The sequence below is a fragment of the Glossina fuscipes genome, unplaced genomic scaffold (assembly GCF_014805625.2).
Source record: "Glossina fuscipes isolate IAEA_lab_2018 unplaced genomic scaffold, Yale_Gfus_2 151, whole genome shotgun sequence".
Lineage (NCBI taxonomy): Eukaryota > Metazoa > Arthropoda > Insecta > Diptera > Glossinidae > Glossina > Glossina fuscipes.
The window spans coordinates 3,049-21,499 of record NW_023998494.1 but is presented as its reverse complement, the minus strand read 5'-3'; the positions used below and the strand labels follow the sequence as shown (position 1 = coordinate 21,499).

Below are 18,451 nucleotides of genomic sequence, written 5' to 3'. Positions count from 1 at the left end.
TTCTCTAAAGCGCGCATAGATTATACATGCGACAGCTGTTTATGAACAAACACTTTTCAATAATTGGCCTCTGTAAGTACTGATCTAAGTAAGCAAATGCATAGCCTTTTATATAAGAGTTATATTTTCTAACCCTCAACCCATAAGTGTTGTTGTTAATAACAGGAACCCTTATTTGACGTTCAGTATCTAAACTTTGTTGGTATACTCAATATTTACCTAACTAGTTTTGCTAGAAATATTAAATAAATTTAAACTAAAAATGTCGCAACAAATTTTTAAAAATGTGGTGAGTTTGCTAAGAAAAATGTTTCGTATTGCACAATTACTACAAAGTGGTAGAAATTTTCGAAACATTGCTGTTAAATCAGAATTTGAGGCTTGTTAAGTTAGAACATTAGCATTATCAGCTGATTTCTATTGACATTAACTTGAATGACTCTAAATAAACCCAATTGCGTAAAATGAAGCAAAAATTCCAAAATGCAATTTAACACAATAACGAAGCGTTATTTAAGCACGGCAAAAATATGCATCGTAGGCGCGGGTCCTGCTGGTTTCTACGCTGCTCAATATTTGCTTAAACATTTAAAAGACTGCCAGGTAGACCTTATTGAAAAATTACCGGTACCATTTGGCTTAGTACGGTAAGCTTGAAAAAAACAGAAAACAAAAAAGATTATATATTTTCCTTTTTTCAAACGCAGTTTTGGCGTAGCGCCTGACCATCCTGAGGTGAAAAATGTTATTAATACCTTTAATAAAACAGCCATGAGCCCGCGTTTTCAATTCTTTGGCAATGTTTCTTTAGGAAGGGATGTGACTCTGCAGCAGTTAAGGAGTTGGTACCACGTAGTTTTATTAACATACGGGGCTGATAAGGATCGTCAATTAGACATTCCAAATGAAAATGAAAAGACCGTTTTGTCCGCACGTGAATTTGTGGGTTGGTACAATGGTTTGCCTGGAGCTGAAAACTTGCAACCAGATTTAAGTGGCGACAGTATAACTATTATCGGGCAGGGTAATGTGGCCATTGATGTCGCTCGAATATTATTAAGGCCTATAGATGACTTGAAAGTAAGTACCTTAGATTCGAAGCGCTGGCACTTAAAATATCTTTATTTCAGAAAAGCGATATAACTTGTTATGCATTAGATGTTCTTGCATCAAGTAAAATAAAAAAGGTGTATTTGGTGGGTCGTCGTGGTCCTTTGCAAGTTGCTTTTACCATCAAAGAATTAAGGGAAATGCTTAAATTACGTCGCGTTTCTACCATTTGGAAATCTGAAGATTTCGAATGCATAAAAGAGATAGTTGACACACTGCCGAGAACTCGTAAGCGTCTAGTAGAACTGATGCTAAAAAGTCTAAATGAGCAACAAAAAATACAAGTTAAAAACGATAAACAATTCCTTCCGATATTTTTGCGTTCTCCTAAATTTCTCAATGGACGTGAGATGACATTTACCATCAATAAACTAGAACAAGGCCGGGCGTTGCCGACAAACGGTACTGAAATGGTCAAAACTGATTTGATATTGCGCAGCATAGGTTACGAACCATCATGTGCTGATGCCGGTATACATATAAAATCTGGATGTGTATCTAATGAGAATGGACGCGTTGTAAGTTGTAAACATGAGCACACCGTGGATACGGGTTTATATGTAGCGGGATGGTTAGCTACTGGCCCGAATGGTGTTATTTTAACGACTATGAATAATGCTTTTATGGTAGCCAAAGCAATATGTGATGATATTACAATTGGGAATTTAAAAGTAGAAGAAGCAAAGCCTGGTGTAGCCGAGTGGTTAAAGACTAAAGCAGTGGTAAAGTGGGAAGGTTGGAATAAAATTGACCTTGAGGAAGTGAAACGTGGTCAACTGGTAGGGAAGCCTAGAGAAAAAATAGTAAAAATTGATGAATTGTTAACAGTAGCAAGCCTGTAACAGTGATTTCTTTGTCATATAAGTAAGTAAGGCTACGGATGCGGTGATGGTAGAGACTGTGTACTGAATCATAATAAAAAGGATATTGAAATTTAAGCATAAATTTGCGCAACGGATTGAAATCTATTGAATATGTATTTACTTTCATATGTTCGTTAATTCTTGTGTTATGCTCTTTTCATTTTTTATGGTTGCAGGCACTCGATCAGATAGTTTGAATTTTAGACAGATTCTTTTCTACGGTGTGCAGAAACGATGTGAGCTTAAGTTAGCAGTAATGCCTTATAAACCAATGCAAAAAAAAAGACGATTTGAAATCATGCGATTTACGAAAAATTTGTTTTTTTCTTTAAACTAATCATTATTTTATTTCTCCTTTTATATATCAGTTAAAATTATAAAAGGGTATTTACAAAAATGAATATGATTCTAAGTCAGCTCGGCGAAATTTCGCGTCTCAAAGTGGTGCTTTAAAATCATGAAGGTTCGTTTAGCCGAGACTTTCCTGTTCAGTTAATATTATAACTCTTGCGGCAATGTTGACGTAATCTAGATGTAAAATTAACAGCTGTCGTAGTTTAGGTGTTCGCAGTTGTACAAATCGTGATTAGTGCGTCTTTTTTGAATAAACGATCACAATGTATACATTTGTCAGGGGTTATACGCTATGCTATCACAATTCCAAACAACTGAGAACACGTTAATAAATCATAAGTTTACCCATAAGAATCAGTTTGTTCTCCAGAATGTCACTGAGCTAAATAAATGCCAAGCATTTTATGAAGTATTTTGAAAATATCTGGAAATTGTATTGTATTGAGCTTTTTTAGAAGCAATGCTGTATTATCTGAAGGCATCACCAAACAGATAAAAAAATCGATGGAAAAAGAGCAAAAGCGACATCGTAAATGTGCACACACACGCACAGTAAGTATATTGTAACATAATTATAGATTTTTGAACAACATTCATGTTTTCTCTGCCTTGACAGAATTAGAAAGCAAGCAGATATTGTTCAGCTAATTGATTATCAGCCCACATTGAGGAAAGTAGGAAAAAGCATAACGTCCAATGATTTTAAAAATAGTTTCGACACATCTGATGATGATGACCTGTAAAATATATTTACTTGATCATAAAGTAGAGCGAAGCTCCATTCACCGTTTTTCAACTTACATACATATGTATAAATCTCTAATTTTCACAAGATAATTAGATATAAAGACCAAAAAACCTTTAACTGAAATTTGTCATATAGCCCGAGTGTTCTGGTATAAGTATAGATATATGCTGTACCGAAAGGAAAAGAAGACATATTGCAATTTACTCATTTTCATTTATATATGCCGTTTATCATTTCGCTTCTGCAACAATCAATATGTGTCGACAAAATGTTAAGTTAATAGTTTTCAGCATCATTTGTCGTTTGTTCCGATCTACTGCAGAACGCACCAACGCATTTTTGCACATCTTCAACTTTGCCAGCCAAGGCATCTGCACCGATCTGAACAAGTGGTAATCAGAAGACGCCATGCCTGCTGAGAATTTCCATTTCGAGCTGCAACAGAGTGTCCTGGACAACTCGTATAAATTGAGTAAAAGTACTCGAGCAGTTTTTATAAAAATTATCCAGCATCACTTGAATATCACGGTCAGCAACTAGAACATTTTTGGATTCATTACAGATGGATTGTTGAAAACGCGCACCGAATTCCAAAGAAAAACTTTAATTTGCATCGATCCAAAAATTAAACGTCTATTCGAAATGAATAAAACCTGTAGCATGCTACGAGACAATATGCAGTGGCCCGACTTACGACTGAATTCTATAAAAAAGTTCTGAAAAAACGTAAAAAAATTTACGACAGAAACAACACTTGGCTTCTGAATTATTAAGAGCTTACCAAAGCAGTGCAGTACTCACGCATACGTATAATTTTACATGAATATTCCAAACGCTGCACTAATTCTTCTAGGAACATTAAGCTAGAAAGGCGATCACGTATTTTAACACTACGAGGAAACGTAGGTGGCTGGCTGCGATCATGAATGCCCGTTGGATTAGGACACACGGCTTAAATATGGAAAGTATTTTCGTATTTCTCCTTTCTTTGGTTATTTTCTCTTTATCTTACTTGGAGGCCGGTATAGGTTGTGTACCTTTTTCCATGGTTTTTTTGATCTGCGGTATTAGCTCTAAGGAAGCATTCAAATGTTTATAAATCCCATTGATATTGCCTTCACCGACAGAATTAGTCATGGCATAGTCAAATAAATACAACGATTGATAGAAATGATGCATAAAACGTAAACGATGTACAACGGCCATTATATCTTCGGCTGATTCGATGATTTGCTATGTCCTCACTTTCTTTTAACAGTCCACCAATTGACGACCCTGACGGCGATTCTTCGTTGGCCAACAGCAATGAATTACCATATAATTCAAAGTCCTCTTCTTTGTAAACGCTATTTGAGATAATGACATTTTTAATGTGTATTATTAAATGGCGTATCGCGTGGCCAAAGGACCGCAATGCTTTGTCTTCAATTTTAGCTGGAGCGTGTAAATATAAACATGTGAATAGCACTTGATCCACGGAATTACCCTCCAACCAAGAAACCATATTAGCAAACAACGCGTCAAAAATTAATAGAGTGAACATTGCCTTAAAATATAATTTTCTTGAAGTAAAAAACTAAAAAAAAAAATATGGTGTATTTTTTGCAGCCGGAAGACGATTTTAGTTACTCCTGGTAAGCTCACACTTTAGTTAATAATATAATATTTATAATTAATTAGCACTCCTAATTAGGTTTATAACAAACCTTTGAGCGACAAAAGCGACGATGCAATTGCTTGCATTATCATAATAGGAATGATGTGGGGAGGTTATTCTCGTCGCCGTAAATAGAACCAGCGGTGTTGATTAATATCTTTTTATAAAAACTGATGTGTCGATGGATTATTTTTGATCATCTCCGACTATATGTATTATATTGACGTCGAGCAATTTAAAGTTAATGTTAGCATGAATCCTGACATATTTGACCGTCTTCACAGTGTACGATGCGAGCTAAACTTTTACGACGGTGGGACTATGTACCATTTTGAGTATGGGAGACACTTAGTACAAAATCGATTAGAACTGCTTTGAACTAAAGTCACCACAGGCGCGAACATCTAATTTTATGAAAATACATGATAGGTGGCCGCGCAAAACAACAAGGTTATCGGAAAATAACGTCAGTGGAAGGAGATTTTACAGTAGCTAACCTGGGACAATAGGGCCACTCGTTTGTTGCTATCTGTATTCTATTTGCTTTTTGTTGTCCCTAACCGCCCGAAACGTCATCGAAGACAGTGGTTCCAAAAATTGTTCGGAGATAACGACTAAACTGAGCTTGCCATTCCCTATCCGTGAGTCAAAAAAAAAATGCTTGTCTGTAAAGTCAAACACAAAGGGATATTTCGTTAAAGATCTGTTACCTCTTTGGCTGCTGTAAGAGAAATGAAAGACTAAGCGTGTTGTGACACTCTCTTTTGTAGTCGCTATCACGACCGTTGTCCCGTTATACAGTTGGCTGGCACGCATTATATGGTGTTCCAATACCAATTCACCTTAAAACGTTCCCTTATTATTTGAATGTTATTGTTATGCAATACATAAAATATATATGTAAATGATATCGACAGTATAATTTTATTTAAAAGGGAAAATTGTTGATTCTCATAAAGGTCGTGGTCGTAGCTGTGTACTATTTTTTAAATAGAAAAGGAAAAACAGTACATTCTCGCTTAAAGCACATTCCTTAGTAGTTATTCTTAACTACTTAACTTCAGCGAAAATCATCTCAAATTATAGTCTTTGCCATACTACTTAGAACATATACATAACCATTTTCATGATAAAAAAATGTGCAAACCATTGTTAACCATTTATAGCCGCGTCAAACGTTGATACTAAAGCAAAGCCAATCTACTGACACAGATTTAAATCGATATGTTCATATCACATAGCTTCATTCTGTTCTTGCATATATATATATATATATCAACGTTTCCTATCGACAAGCTTTGAAAAGTAAAGGGCAAACTCTTTGTTCTGGCAATTTAATGAGCGGGCCTGAAATCCACCTCGATTCACAGTCATGTGAGAGTAATGAAATAATAAAATAAATGAAAGGTGAGAGACGATGGACAAATTTTCGTACATATCGAAAAAGGATTATCTTTTAGAATTGTGTATATGAACTCTATTAAACTATTTCATTTTACGTTGCCACTAGTAGGGACACGAAGCATTTTAATTTGTTGTTCTGTTATCGAAAACCCTGGTAGTTTGTTTGATGTTGGGCTTTGTTTTCTAAAATTAGAAAATATTCCCTGCATTGAAATCTTGTTGACGGCAGACATTTAGCGAATAAAGCTTAAAAACACACAAAGTTTGCAAACAAAATCTAGGAGTAAAATGGTTATCATAGTGAACAGTTTGCGGGGCCAACTAATGTCGTTAGTGAATTTTTCTGGAACCCACAAAGAACAAGCTGATCGACATAGGCAACTTTTGGAGGTTGTGTTAACAAATTCAGGTGTCGAACTCGTAGACATGTTAAAGCTATTTGTGGAAGCGATAGTCAATGAGCATGTCAGTCTAGTGATATCTCGCCAAATATTAAATGATGTGGGTATGCAATTAGCTAGGCTGCCGAATGAAGTATCTAACGACGTATCATATTTTGCAGTGGAAAAGGTTCAGCCACGTGTTATAGCATTTGAAGAGCATGTAGCAGGCATATGCCAACATTTAGGAGAGATTTAAGAACGAAATCAACAATGGCGAGAAGTAGCAATTGTGTTAGTGGGCATACCTTTGGAGAGACAAGCCACAAGCAATATACCGTATCATACAAACTGGAGACTTATTTGAAAATTGCTCGTCGCTATCTTAGATGCAACACTTTTCAATGTTTTTATTTGAAGACGATTTTTTCCCCGTCGGGATAGAGAAACGGACATTCTTAAATCGATTCATAGTTTGACCTTGAGTTTCTCCATAGCTTCAATAAAACTAGAATTTTGCCAGAGTCTCGAACAAAGGATGAGTGAACTAAGCCAGTTAGCAGGGATATGTGGCACTTTGAGGAAGCTTCCACCAAGATGGCTTAGAGTTAAAAGCTGAAACCAATAATGAAGAGATGCAGGTAAGTAATTACTACGTTTTTTACGCATCCGTGTGGTAATGGCAGTCTTTATAGATTTTGTTTAAAGTATGCTATGCGCGTGTTTTGGACTATAGACGTAAATTTATAGAGGCCGCTCAACGTTATAATGAATTATCGTACCGTTCAATAGTGGATGAAGGTGAACGCATGACTGCTTTGAAAAAAGCATTAATTTGCACCGTCCTGGCTTCAGCGGGACAACAACGATCACGCATGTTAGCTGCTCTGTTCAAAGGTGAACGTTGCCAGCTATTACCGGCTTATTCAATACTTGACAAAATGTACCTTGATCATATTATACGACGTTCGAAACTGTACTGCAACCTCATGGTGGTTCTACTCTATTCGATTGCGCTGTGTTTGAACATAACTTACCTTTGGTAAGATGAATCATAATCCTCAAAAGTAAAGCTTAGGCTTGTTAAGTATTTTTTGGAAAACGGATCACATTGCGTGGTAAAGAAGAAAGGTGGTTCTCTTGTAGAACACCGGGTTTCATCGATACACGTTCAGAATAATAGGATAGCTTTAAAACCAATTTATATTGACTTCAAACTTAGTGGATCATGACGTAAATCAAATGAAGTGCTTTACTAATTTCCTTATAAACAAGATCTGTGTCGACGCCACTTTGAAAGAAATCAAAGATATAACAAGCGAATTCCAAGAGATAGATTATCTACTGCCAGCCTTACGTAACCGTGAAATATGGCATTTCCATATATCAGGAAAAGTTCAACTAGCTGGACACGTGTTAAACATATTTGTAACTGGTTTGACGAAGATATTTGAAAATTCACAAAAATACGCGAAAGAATACGAAAGAATTCTATCCAAAAAAAAAGCAGGAAAATTTTAGTCCATAAAGAAGAAGAGAATAACATAATTGTCAATATGATAGATATAGTTACCCACATCCTTATAAATGTGGGCAGAGTAAGAAGTTAAAACCTTGCAAACAAGCTAGAAATTGCCTGTCGCTCAGATCCTCCAGTATCGTTAAGACGCATATGCGACAGTAACCCACAAACTCTTCTTTTACATTGCACAATACTGTATAGTGTTCATTTAAAGTTCAATTTTATCTTCTGCAAGAAGTTTGAGCAAATATTTATTATTAGTAATTAAGGATCTATATTTAGCGGTAATGTAAGAAACAGTAAAAACCGGTATGTAGCTTGTAGCTTTATGCAAACGAATAAACATTCAGTATCGGATTCAAACTTTATGTTTGTAAAGCTAGAACCAAAGTTGACAGATACCACTAGATTATTAATGCGATCGCATATATATTGCACTGTGTATAGTTTACTTAGGGATAAAACTTCAGAATATAATCCTGAACAGTTTAACATCTTATTCGTAAACAACGCGATATTGTAATTTAAAGAATAACTGTCAATGAACGATCTAAATAATTTTGTATTAATTGGTTAATTGTTTTGGTAGACAATAGATGAATTAGTTTGATTTACCTTTCGATTTCGGCTGTTCGTCAAGAGTTGGAGGATGAACAGCTCGGGGTGTTTTTTATGCGTGTACTCGCGAACGAATATGTTTGGAAGCCAGAAATTATAGCCAATTATAGTGCCGCTTAAATAACGAGCTTGTGGGACTGTAAAAAAAGTTATATTTAAACGTTCCGATCTCATTATCGGGGTCAAATTCAGATGTGATAATGTAATATTCCTTCCGTAAATATGGATCGTCTGAGTTGAATTAGAATCAGATTTTTAATTTTATTGCTATAGGATTATTAAGGCAGTTGGCGACGGATAAGTTGTAAGCACTTCCTTTGGTACCTCAGTCATTGCGAAAGAGGATTGGTTCGTTAAATGAACCGATTCAATTATTTCTCGCTCGCCATTGGCATTGTCATCACCCATTCTGTTGGAACCAGAACTTGAATGAGCTCTTTTTTTAGAAGCAGTGGACTTGTTTTTACGCATCTTTTTACAAAGAGCTTTTGGATATTGAGCTTGCCCTTTTCCTTATAAAAAGGATCGCACATAGCGCCGAATGTGTTTTTCATCATATTTACTTCACCTATGAGGGCTCCTACTGTTTTGTAGACACGCGGAATAGTTATCACAGCACCAATACATTTTCCGCCCAAACCACGCCTTTTGTTTTTAATTCTTCTCTTCTCCGGATACACAATGTACCATCTAAAGCAGTCAGTTAGAATAGTGCTTCGGTCATGTCTTTAATGCATTAATCTCCATTAACGCACTCATTTGCGGTATAAAAAACGCATCATTAGCGGTTATTGAATGTAGCAGACCACATATAGGATAATTATCGGACGGTTGTAATATATGAGAGCTGCGCATAGAGGTCCATGCCCGCAAAATCTTGGAGGCGCACATCGTGATCAATAGAATTTGAAATACATGTTGTGTTAGTATTGGGTGTTCAGAGTTACATAAGAAAAAATAGACGTAGTAGAAAAAGAAAAACAAAAACGTTATGCGGGTATTATGTGGATGTATACATTTTCCTTAATATGGATATCTTAGCTGCACCTCATTCGTCTTAATGTTTTATAACCTTCACTTTATCATAAGAAAGATTAAAAAAAAGAAAATTAATATTCCATACACTACAACATTGCGTGGGCGTGATAGAATTTTTCTGTTTTTATAGAATAAAAGTGGAAATTTATATCGTGAGGATATGGCGCTCCTCGTTCTAACCTTTGGGGTCCTTCATGGTGAGCCCTCGCCTTACCAGCAACAAGCGTGCGGGCGATCCTATGGGGCCCAGCTGGCGCGTCAATAACCCCCCCCCCCCCCTCTCCAACTTGTAACGATCGCTCTGGTTTGGCTTATTTGACATCACGGGCGTTTATTCTTAACGTCGTCTTGTTACGACCCGCCCTTTGGGTGCCTGATCCTTCGGTATCATCGTCCGTTGTGGTGTCTCCCATTAGTGAACAGGCATGGTCTTCGGAAATATGGTAGGACATAGCTTCCTCGACTAGGACCCCTCGCACTCAGATGCAATTGGCTGTGGCGAACATGCATCACCCGCAGCGCTTGTCAGACTAGTTGCAGTGTCAGACAACTCAGTGTGGTTGCGGTGGTTTCTCGTTGCTGCTTTTTCGGTAAATGAAGTATAGAGTCCCGTAACCCGTCTATTCCGACTCCCCCTTCCGGTTGCGCGCGGTAGACATACTCGTTGCGGTAGGAAGCCGTCACTACCCCCATGTATCGCGCATAGGTGCATCCACGCTGTCGTCGGGTACCCAGATGGGCGCCGTCAAAGCTCCAATGTCTCTTCGCTCATTCCCGGCTACGGGTGTGAGAATACTCCGGAAGTGCCCTCATACGTTGGCCGAAATCGTTGATATCGAGTCTCCAGTTCCCGGAGAACGTTTTCACGGCGTTCGCCCCAGACAAAGTCGTTTGATCGGTTTCTAAAAGAATACGTAAGAAATAAACTAACGAATTGCCACTAAGGCACATAATCACTTTAAAGGCATAAGAAAAGGAAAGGAATATACTTAGGTTAATTCGGATGGGATACAAGTTGTACCAACTTTAATTGGTCAAAGTTGAGTCTGTGCGTTGTACGATTAGTTCGGTCACCTTTTGGAGTCAGAATTACCTAGTTACGGCGTATGGTCCCACATAACGTGGGGCTAACTTGGAGGCAAATCGATCGGCGGCTTTTAACAATCGACGACGCTTGACCATCACGATTGCTCCTATTCGGGGTTTCTATATTCTTTGTGTCAAGTTCTAATATCGTCTTTGCTTCTGACTATTCCATGTTTCGATGTGTGACATTTATAGTCTGTTATAGTCACGTTGAGAAGGGTGCATCACCACGTTGAAATTGTTTGAGGGAATTATTACTCAGCATTTGGCTTTTGCTATTAAATCCTATGTTTCTTCATTCCAGCAAGGCTTCTGGAAAGGAACATCTACAGTTACGAATATTTTGGAGTTTACTTGCCATGTTTTCAAGGCTTTCTCTAGCATTTGGCTTAGTTAACCATAACTTATTGATCTTCAAACATCAGGCCGCTTTTCTTTCTACTTAGTGAAATGTATACGCTCCTCTCTGCATAACAGATAGTTCAGGGTTCTCTTAGTTTCATCACCTTGTATGAATTTCCTGTGACGTCTGGCGTCCCTTAAGAGCACTTAGGACCCCTTTCATTTATTTTACACATCAATGTTTTTCCATCGACGATTTTTTTTTTTTGGTATGTTGAACGGAGATGGACTAAGCCAATAGATTTGTGGCTTATATGTCCAGATAATAAACTGTTGTAATTTTTAGTCACGGTTATATATAAAACGTAACAAAAAAAAAAAGAGCGGCCGAAATAATTGGAGTGAGCATGTTAAATGTAATTGAGAGTGTGTGTGTAAATGTGCTTGTTGAGTTCTTGAAAGTCAGACAAACTTTGTTGCAAACTTTGGATGAAAACGAAAAGGAATGTTATGGTATTAGAAAATGATTGAACGCAAAAAAAGAGAAAAAAAAGGAAAGAAGAGGAAAAAGAAAAATTCTAAAAGGATAAATTGGCTTTTCTAATAAAGCAAGTTAGTTCCCCTAGATGACGTACACTTTTTGCTGCAAAGAGATCTAGGAGGCAGCCATATAACTTGAAGAAGCTAAAGGAATCTCTAATGCCATCAAGCTTGTGACATCTGAAGATTAGATGCTCAGCAGACTCAACAACATTGCAAACTTCACAAACATCACATGGTATAGCGCGAATCATTTTTAAATAAACTTTGTCATAAGTATGACCACTCATGAGTCTATAAAGAATTTTGATTTCCCAGGAATTAAAAGAAGATACAGAGAAGGGTTTGAATTGAAATGTGGGATTTAATTTATAGAAAAGGCGATTGGATTTAACGCGCGCGATTTCTTTAAATTCGTCGTTTAGCTGTTGAAGGATGTGGTTGCGAATTGCCCGGATTGCTTCATTGGGAGTGTATTTGACGGACAAAATTATCCCATCAACACGAGCTCTCCCTGCATGAAAGTCGGCTTTTAAATTAAAAAAAAAACCGCAGTGGCCAGGTATCCAAACAAGGTGACAGTCATCCACTTGAGTCTCATGCAACATCTTATGAATATCAAACACATATTGATTCTCTGTATCTCTTTTAGTTATTAGAAGTAGAGCTGAGTTGCTATCAGAAAAAAGAACGAACCTTTTGATGCCATCAGAGATATCAACCTTAAAGTATATCTGAAGGCGAGCAACTCAATAAAAGTTGCGGAAAGTTCCTCCGCCACTTTAACTCGATGTACTGTTTCAGATAGATGTTTCTCGACCGAGAAGCCAGATACATTATGTCCGACGGAACCGTCAGTGGCATATATATCGTATCCGTTGTTGTAATAAAAAAGGAGCTTTTCTTGGCATAACAACCTTATACAAGAGAAGTTGACATTTTGTTTTGAGGTAGAGATCGATTCGAGAATGTTCATGAAGACTCTGCATTTGCTGGTAATGAAATTCAAGGGGGGAATTGAATCTAACTTATCAAAACTATGACGAAGTTTTTGATAGCAAAAAGTATAGCTGCAAGTGACAGTATCACTGAGAGATATAATTTCCTGAAAAAAGGAAGGATTTGTCGTCTTGACTTTAATTAACTCCTTGGCAGTGCAAAAAAGGGCTCTTTCGGAAACCGGCCATTCACCAGGTATGACATTGAGAATATGTTGAGGAGTTGAGGGGGTCAGTCCAGTACAACGCTTCAACATTCGGTTTTCAAATGCTTGTATACGTTTCTCAATATATTTTGGGAAATTGCAACATGTGGAATGTCCAAATTCAATTTTGGACCTGACTAGAGATTTGTAAACGGTCAAAGCATTTTTGGAAGGCAAGCCTGCTTGATTGTTTGTCATAAGCTTGATGATGTTGCATCCAGACTGACAATCTTTGAACCCTTTTTCATAATGCCCACGAAGGGTTAAGCTGTCATTTAAAATTCACCCAAGAAATCGAAGAGATTTTATCTGATTAACTTGGGTACCTTTGATAAGAAGTCTGATTTAACGTTTAGAATTTTTGGCAAAATAAAGAGTGTTTGTCTTGCTGGGGTTAAAATATAAATTAAGATCAGCGCATGCATCGAAAAACAAGTTCGCTTTCATCGAGAGGTTATTGACAGCTGCTGGAAAAGATGAGTCCGCAGATATGATTAGAAAATCGTCTGCATATTGAAAAATGTAAGTTTTGTCATCTTGAAGATCATGCAAAAAAGCTGCGTATAAATTGGGGCTTAAACAACTGCCTTGTGTGATACCACCGCATATTTCAACTTTTTCGGTACCCATCACCAACACACCCTTGGATAAAAAATGAAGTATCCACAGCCGCATTTGAAGAGGAATCGAAAAGTTTAAGAGAATTCTACCAAGCTTAATCAAGTTGACACAGTCATAGGCTTTGCCGATGTCCAGGGAGAGCATGGCAACCATTTTCCCTGCTTTTTTTAAGCTGGCTATGAGAAAACAAGGTTTATTAACGCACATATTCGTAGATTTGCGTTTTTGATAGGCGTAAGACCGAGCTGGAATAATGTTCTTAGTTTTCAGGAAAGCAGTTAGTCTCTCCTTAACCATGAGGTTGATGGTCTTTATGAATACAGATATTAGTGAAATTGGTCTGAAGCTACTTAAATCATTTAAGTCTTTGCCTGGCTTGGGAATGGGAACTATTTTGATGCAACGCAAATCTGAAGGTATAAAGTTGATGGACCAGCAGTTGTTAATTGCATGCAAAAGCATGCTAAAGCTTCCTCCAGACAGTGCTCTGAGCATGTCATACTTGACTCCATCACAACCTGCAGCAGTAGCTCTCTTTCTGGAATGTAAATCATACATTAGCTCATGCAATGAAAAGGGTTTGTTACTGATACTACTAAAAGGAATTGAAGGCATTGTAATAGGATTAACAATTGGAATGTAGCGCTTGAGCATATCTAAGTATTTTTTATTATCACGGTCATTCCATACAGCACAACCGCTTAATTTTCGACTAGAATGTCCATGACCTTTGGTATAATTCTAGAAGGAACGTGGGTTGCCGTTACCACATAACTCTTTAATAGCGATGGCTCTGTGTGTCCTTTTCGCCTTTCTAACTGCAGACCTCCATTCTTTCAGTGTTTTCATATATTTAATGTAGTTGGCTGGATTGGCATATTTACTCATTTTTTTTCTTGCAGCTTGGCATTTGCGGAAAAGTGTTGACAGGGAAGGGTTCCACCAAGGTTTAGGTGAGAAGGACTCAATGTCAGGAAAGTTGGTTCTAGCAGACATGATCACAGACTAAAAGCCACTTTGAATTGATGATAAATCGGAAGGAAGATCAACTTTAGACAGACGGTCCATAAGGAAGTTGCGTGAAATGAAATTTTCTATTTTCTTGACGGAATTGTTACAACTGTGGAATATAATGGGGGAGTGCGGACTTTTGCCAATGGAAACATTGGACGTGTTCCAGTTGAAAGATAAAATAGTTGAGTTAGAGAAAGTTAGATCCAAGACACTGCTCGCCGTGCGAAATCTCCAGCTAGAATCACATTTTGTTCACCGTGAAGAAACTCGCATAATCTCTGAATCTCATCACGAAAAGTTTGCACATCGAGACTGGGTGGAAAGTATCATGAGGCATTGAAAAGATTCGGTTTCAGGTTGATGTTTTTGATGATGATGACGTCAACGGCAGAGTTATAGGGAATACGTCTGAAATTAACACCTTTCTTAACTAATATACTAACACCACCATAGCCATCATTTCGGCATTTGGTGGCTGAGGCATAATTCGAAACTTTAACTTCGAAACAATTTTCATCTTTCAGAAAAACTTCACTTAAGATACAAAATCTAGAAAAGATAGGTTACGTCGCACACTTCGAATATTATATTGTAAAAAGGATATCATGTTGAAACTTGAGAAAGAACCCCAGTGGATTTGCTCGCAGTACTGGATGCTCGAACGGGGCAAGAAATAGCACAGACAGACATTTTTTCTTCAAATTCTTTAATAAAATTGTGAGGGATCATCGGACGGATACTTTCTTGAATCGCGAGAATTAATCTTTCAAGTTCTGAAGACCGCAAATAGTTGTTTGAAATTTTCGGTCCAAGAAGGCTTAATTTCCTTTTGACGACAGCATTGTATTTATTTTTGGTTAAGATTTTGTTGGCATTTTGATTATCATCCTTGGTGGAAATTGCAGACGTGTTCCCCAGTGGAGGGAAATTGCCGTCAAAAGTGATGTCATCGAGACATTCGAAATAATTTGCGTAAAAATTCTTTTTGACCTCTTTATACGAAAGATTTTTAATCGCCATTATCCTGTTGATATTTGATTCAATTTCCCCATTAAGGCAACACTTATTGAGAGCGTTTTGCTCACTTGAGCCACAGGACAAGCACTTCATCGCCTCACAATTTACACGCTTCGGAGACTTTGCACAGTTAAGGCACCTGCTTTCTTTAGCTTTGCAGAATTTAGATACGTGATCGTATCTGCCACACTTAAAGCATTTCTTTAAAGTGGGTACAAAGTATTCGATCGGCAGATAACAATAGTTAAATTTTATTGACTTAGGGATGGCTCTTCCTTTGAAGCCAATTTTGATGCTGGTTGTGGGAATCCACTCGTCTTTGTTGTTCATGTAAATTCATTATCGTAACAAAATTATTGGCATTGGCAGCAGAGCTGAAAAGCAGTTTGGTTCTACCCCTGCTGACAACTTTTAATTGTTTTAAGCCGTACATACTGAAATCCTTCAACTAATCATAGAAATAGAGATTGGAGTTAATATTGATGCGATTTCCTTCTGCGTCTGCGCACGTTTCGACAAAAACGACAAAATTGCAGTTGGGAAGGAAATCGTACAAATTAATCTCGAGATTTGGGGCGGCTGTGGCACCTAAATCAGAGGGCTTGTCGGTAGCCTGTTTACTAGGCGGAATTAAAAAATTTGCGTTAGCTTCTCCGTTAGCAGATAAAAGAATATTATTCTCACCCATTTTCGATCTCTTAGGGTGCCCAGTGGCGTTCATGTAAAAATCTTCAAAACAGTCTCCATTAGTAGTTATAAGATCAGTCCCAGTCTCCATAGGGAGACGGGCTGATGTTGTTTTGGTTGTTATCACGGGGAACACAAAAAGAAAAAATCAGAAAGAAAAAACAAAAAATAATAATTGAATATATGTATTGCTTCTTAATTTTTCTCTCCTCTTCCTTCCCTCCCCTTCTTCCTTTAAGATTGTTTTCTTTGGTTATTTTATTACTTTATTAAACCTCTTTTCCTTTTTTCAAATATTTAAATTCTTTTTTTTTTTTTTTAAACACCGGTAAACACAAAAATTATCAGCTGCCGTTTGTAGAGATGACGTGTTGTATCGAGTGTGAATGAAATGCTAAAAAAAAGTCCCTCGATGATTAAATCCAGCCAGATCTTAATGTACCCAGTTGATGTTTGACTATCAATGTATCAACATGTGTGTTTGCGCAAGTGAGTCATGATTTGATGATTGATAATATAAGTGATAATAAAAAAGTGAAATCAGTACGATTTAATGAGAGAAATGAGTGGATGCTTAAATAAAGAAGTATTCAGCTCGTAAACAATTCTTTAAAGGACTCTTCTTCTTCTTTTCTATACATATAAAACTATAACCAAAAGCTTATAAGTGCACACAATAAGTAGAAACAAATTGTTTCGTTTTCATTTTCTGTGCACAAACCAAGACGGACCGCTTCGTTTCGTTCGACTTCGACCATTTGGAACGAAGTAAAGTTATAACATTTTGTAAAAAGTAAAAAAATAATACCATGTTCCCTTATATCCGTCTGTCGGTCATTGGAAGATAGACACTGGAAAAGTGTTAAGTGTGAAAGTCGATAAGGAGCCGTGGGCATTATCAACTTTTTACCCGCTTGTTGGCGTTGGAGCACGGCTGTACTTCCGTCAAGTTGTAGGGGTGAGTGTCGTCTTCTTATATATTTAATATATATATAATGTATATATAAATCTAACACTTCGCCTTATATACTGTACTAGTTCACTAAGTGGCATATTCGAATATATCTCAGTATATTAATGCACAATTGAAAAGGGTATGAAAAAGCATCCTGTCCCGAAGAGTGCTGTGGAGGGACTGTCCCTCTTCGAGGAAATGACGTCCTCTGATGACTAGCGTGTCATGGCGAAGGGTGACCAGAAAGTTGGACCACTAAAAGGGGGTCATGCAAAACGCAACTACAGTCCGTCCGATGTGTTGGGTAGCGACACTGCGGTTGAGCGGAACATGCGCCGTAGTGATTCGATGCCGGTTTCAGGTTCCCGGTCCGTGGAAAGGCGTAAGGCTAAAACCTGCACCCGCTGCCCCGCCCCTGTAGTGGGCTAGCAGGCCAGTGCGTGCGGAGGAGCGGAATGCTGCTGCAGGGTCGGTAAGCAAGGTGAAGGCGATTACTACTCGCCTGAAGGAACACGTTCTTTCGCCGGACAAGGTACCGCTGGCGGCTGCCAGTGAGCTTTTGAGCTTTGGCGGCGAATATGAGGCGATCTTCTTCGTCCTGGTGGCTGAAAATGCTCGCCTTAGAGGACGCATTGAGGAATTAGGGAAAGGCGGTGGATATTTTTATCCGCCACTTGCTTGGGCGGGGCACCCGCAACAACGTCAGCAAAAGCCAGTGGAAACATGGTTTGAGGTTGTCTGTGGTAAGAATATGGCGGACACCTAAGGAGGTGGTCATGAAGGTAATGGAACAGGTAGGACCGATGTCGGCCGTTCGGGTCCATCGTATTAAACCAATCCGCGGGAGTGGAGCCGTTCTTCGTACGCCATCCGTTGCGGAGAGGGAGGACATTGTGGCCAACGCAAAGTTTGAGGAAGTCGGGTTTGACGTTTCCATTGTGGAAAACCTAGGCCCGAGAGTTTTAGTTCTTCCCAGCAGAAGTTGAGCCCGTCCGCTCGTATGGATAAGCTGTGCAAGTTGAACCTTGGTTTATTCTCTAGACGGAAGGAGTTTGACGACGGGGTCCGCCTTGTGTCGAAACTGTGAGCTGATGCTGACAGCAAGACAAATGTTATTTTGGAAGGCTGTAGCACTGCTATGGATTGCCTTTTGCGTGCTGGTACGGTGTACGCTGTGTGGATGTCGCTCCCGTTACGCCCTTACGAGCGCGTGCCCATCTGCTACCGCTGTCTCAGTTTTGACCACATGGTTAAAAATTGCAAGGTGAGGGGGATAATTTGCCGACACTGT

At 38.2% G+C, this 18,451-nt stretch overlaps 4 protein-coding genes across 8 annotated transcripts; 3 read left to right on the top strand and 1 right to left on the bottom strand.

Moving 5' to 3' along the window:
* The first annotated feature begins 414 nt into the window (after positions 1-414).
* On the top strand, positions 415-2,303 carry LOC119641541 (NADPH:adrenodoxin oxidoreductase, mitochondrial). Its single transcript, XM_038040279.1, has 3 exons — positions 415-647; positions 708-1,080; positions 1,131-2,303. The coding sequence occupies exons 1-3, from the start codon at positions 484-486 to the stop codon at positions 1,950-1,952; spliced, it is 1,359 nt and encodes a 452-aa protein (XP_037896207.1). The 5' UTR covers positions 415-483; the 3' UTR covers positions 1,953-2,303.
* Positions 2,304-2,727: 424 nt separating this feature from the next.
* LOC119641542 (N-alpha-acetyltransferase 35, NatC auxiliary subunit homolog) lies at positions 2,728-5,533 on the bottom strand. Of its 4 annotated transcripts, none has more exons than XR_005247850.1 (3): positions 5,443-5,533; positions 4,088-5,367; positions 2,728-4,026 (listed from the first exon to the last, which is right to left on the bottom strand). XR_005247850.1 is itself a non-coding variant. In XM_038040280.1 (2 exons), the coding sequence occupies exons 1-2, from the start codon at positions 4,279-4,281 to the stop codon at positions 4,014-4,016; spliced, it is 207 nt and encodes a 68-aa protein (XP_037896208.1). In that variant the 5' UTR covers positions 4,282-4,774; the 3' UTR covers positions 2,728-4,013. The 4 variants fall into 4 exon arrangements, 1 of the variants encoding a protein (XP_037896208.1); XR_005247848.1 differs by lacking the exon at positions 5,443-5,533 and having other exon boundaries at positions 2,728-3,064; positions 3,129-4,026; positions 4,088-4,774; XR_005247849.1 differs by lacking the exon at positions 5,443-5,533 and having other exon boundaries at positions 2,728-3,791; positions 3,857-4,026; positions 4,088-4,774.
* Positions 5,534-6,203: 670 nt separating this feature from the next.
* On the top strand, positions 6,204-7,151 carry LOC119641543 (COP9 signalosome complex subunit 4-like). Of its 2 annotated transcripts, none has more exons than XM_038040281.1 (2): positions 6,204-6,641; positions 6,699-7,151. In XM_038040281.1, the coding sequence occupies exons 1-2, from the start codon at positions 6,425-6,427 to the stop codon at positions 6,773-6,775; spliced, it is 294 nt and encodes a 97-aa protein (XP_037896209.1). In that variant the 5' UTR covers positions 6,204-6,424; the 3' UTR covers positions 6,776-7,151. The 2 variants fall into 2 exon arrangements, with proteins under 2 accessions (XP_037896209.1, XP_037896210.1); XM_038040282.1 differs by having other exon boundaries at positions 6,236-6,637.
* Positions 7,144-17,903, top strand: LOC119641540 (COP9 signalosome complex subunit 4-like; the record flags this gene model as incomplete). The annotated part of the gene is made up of 3 exons (XM_038040278.1): positions 7,144-7,157; positions 7,253-7,508; positions 17,582-17,903. Coding segments are annotated over exons 1-3 (592 nt in total), but the record flags the coding sequence as incomplete, so codon positions are not given.
* Positions 17,904-18,451: the final 548 nt, after the last annotated feature.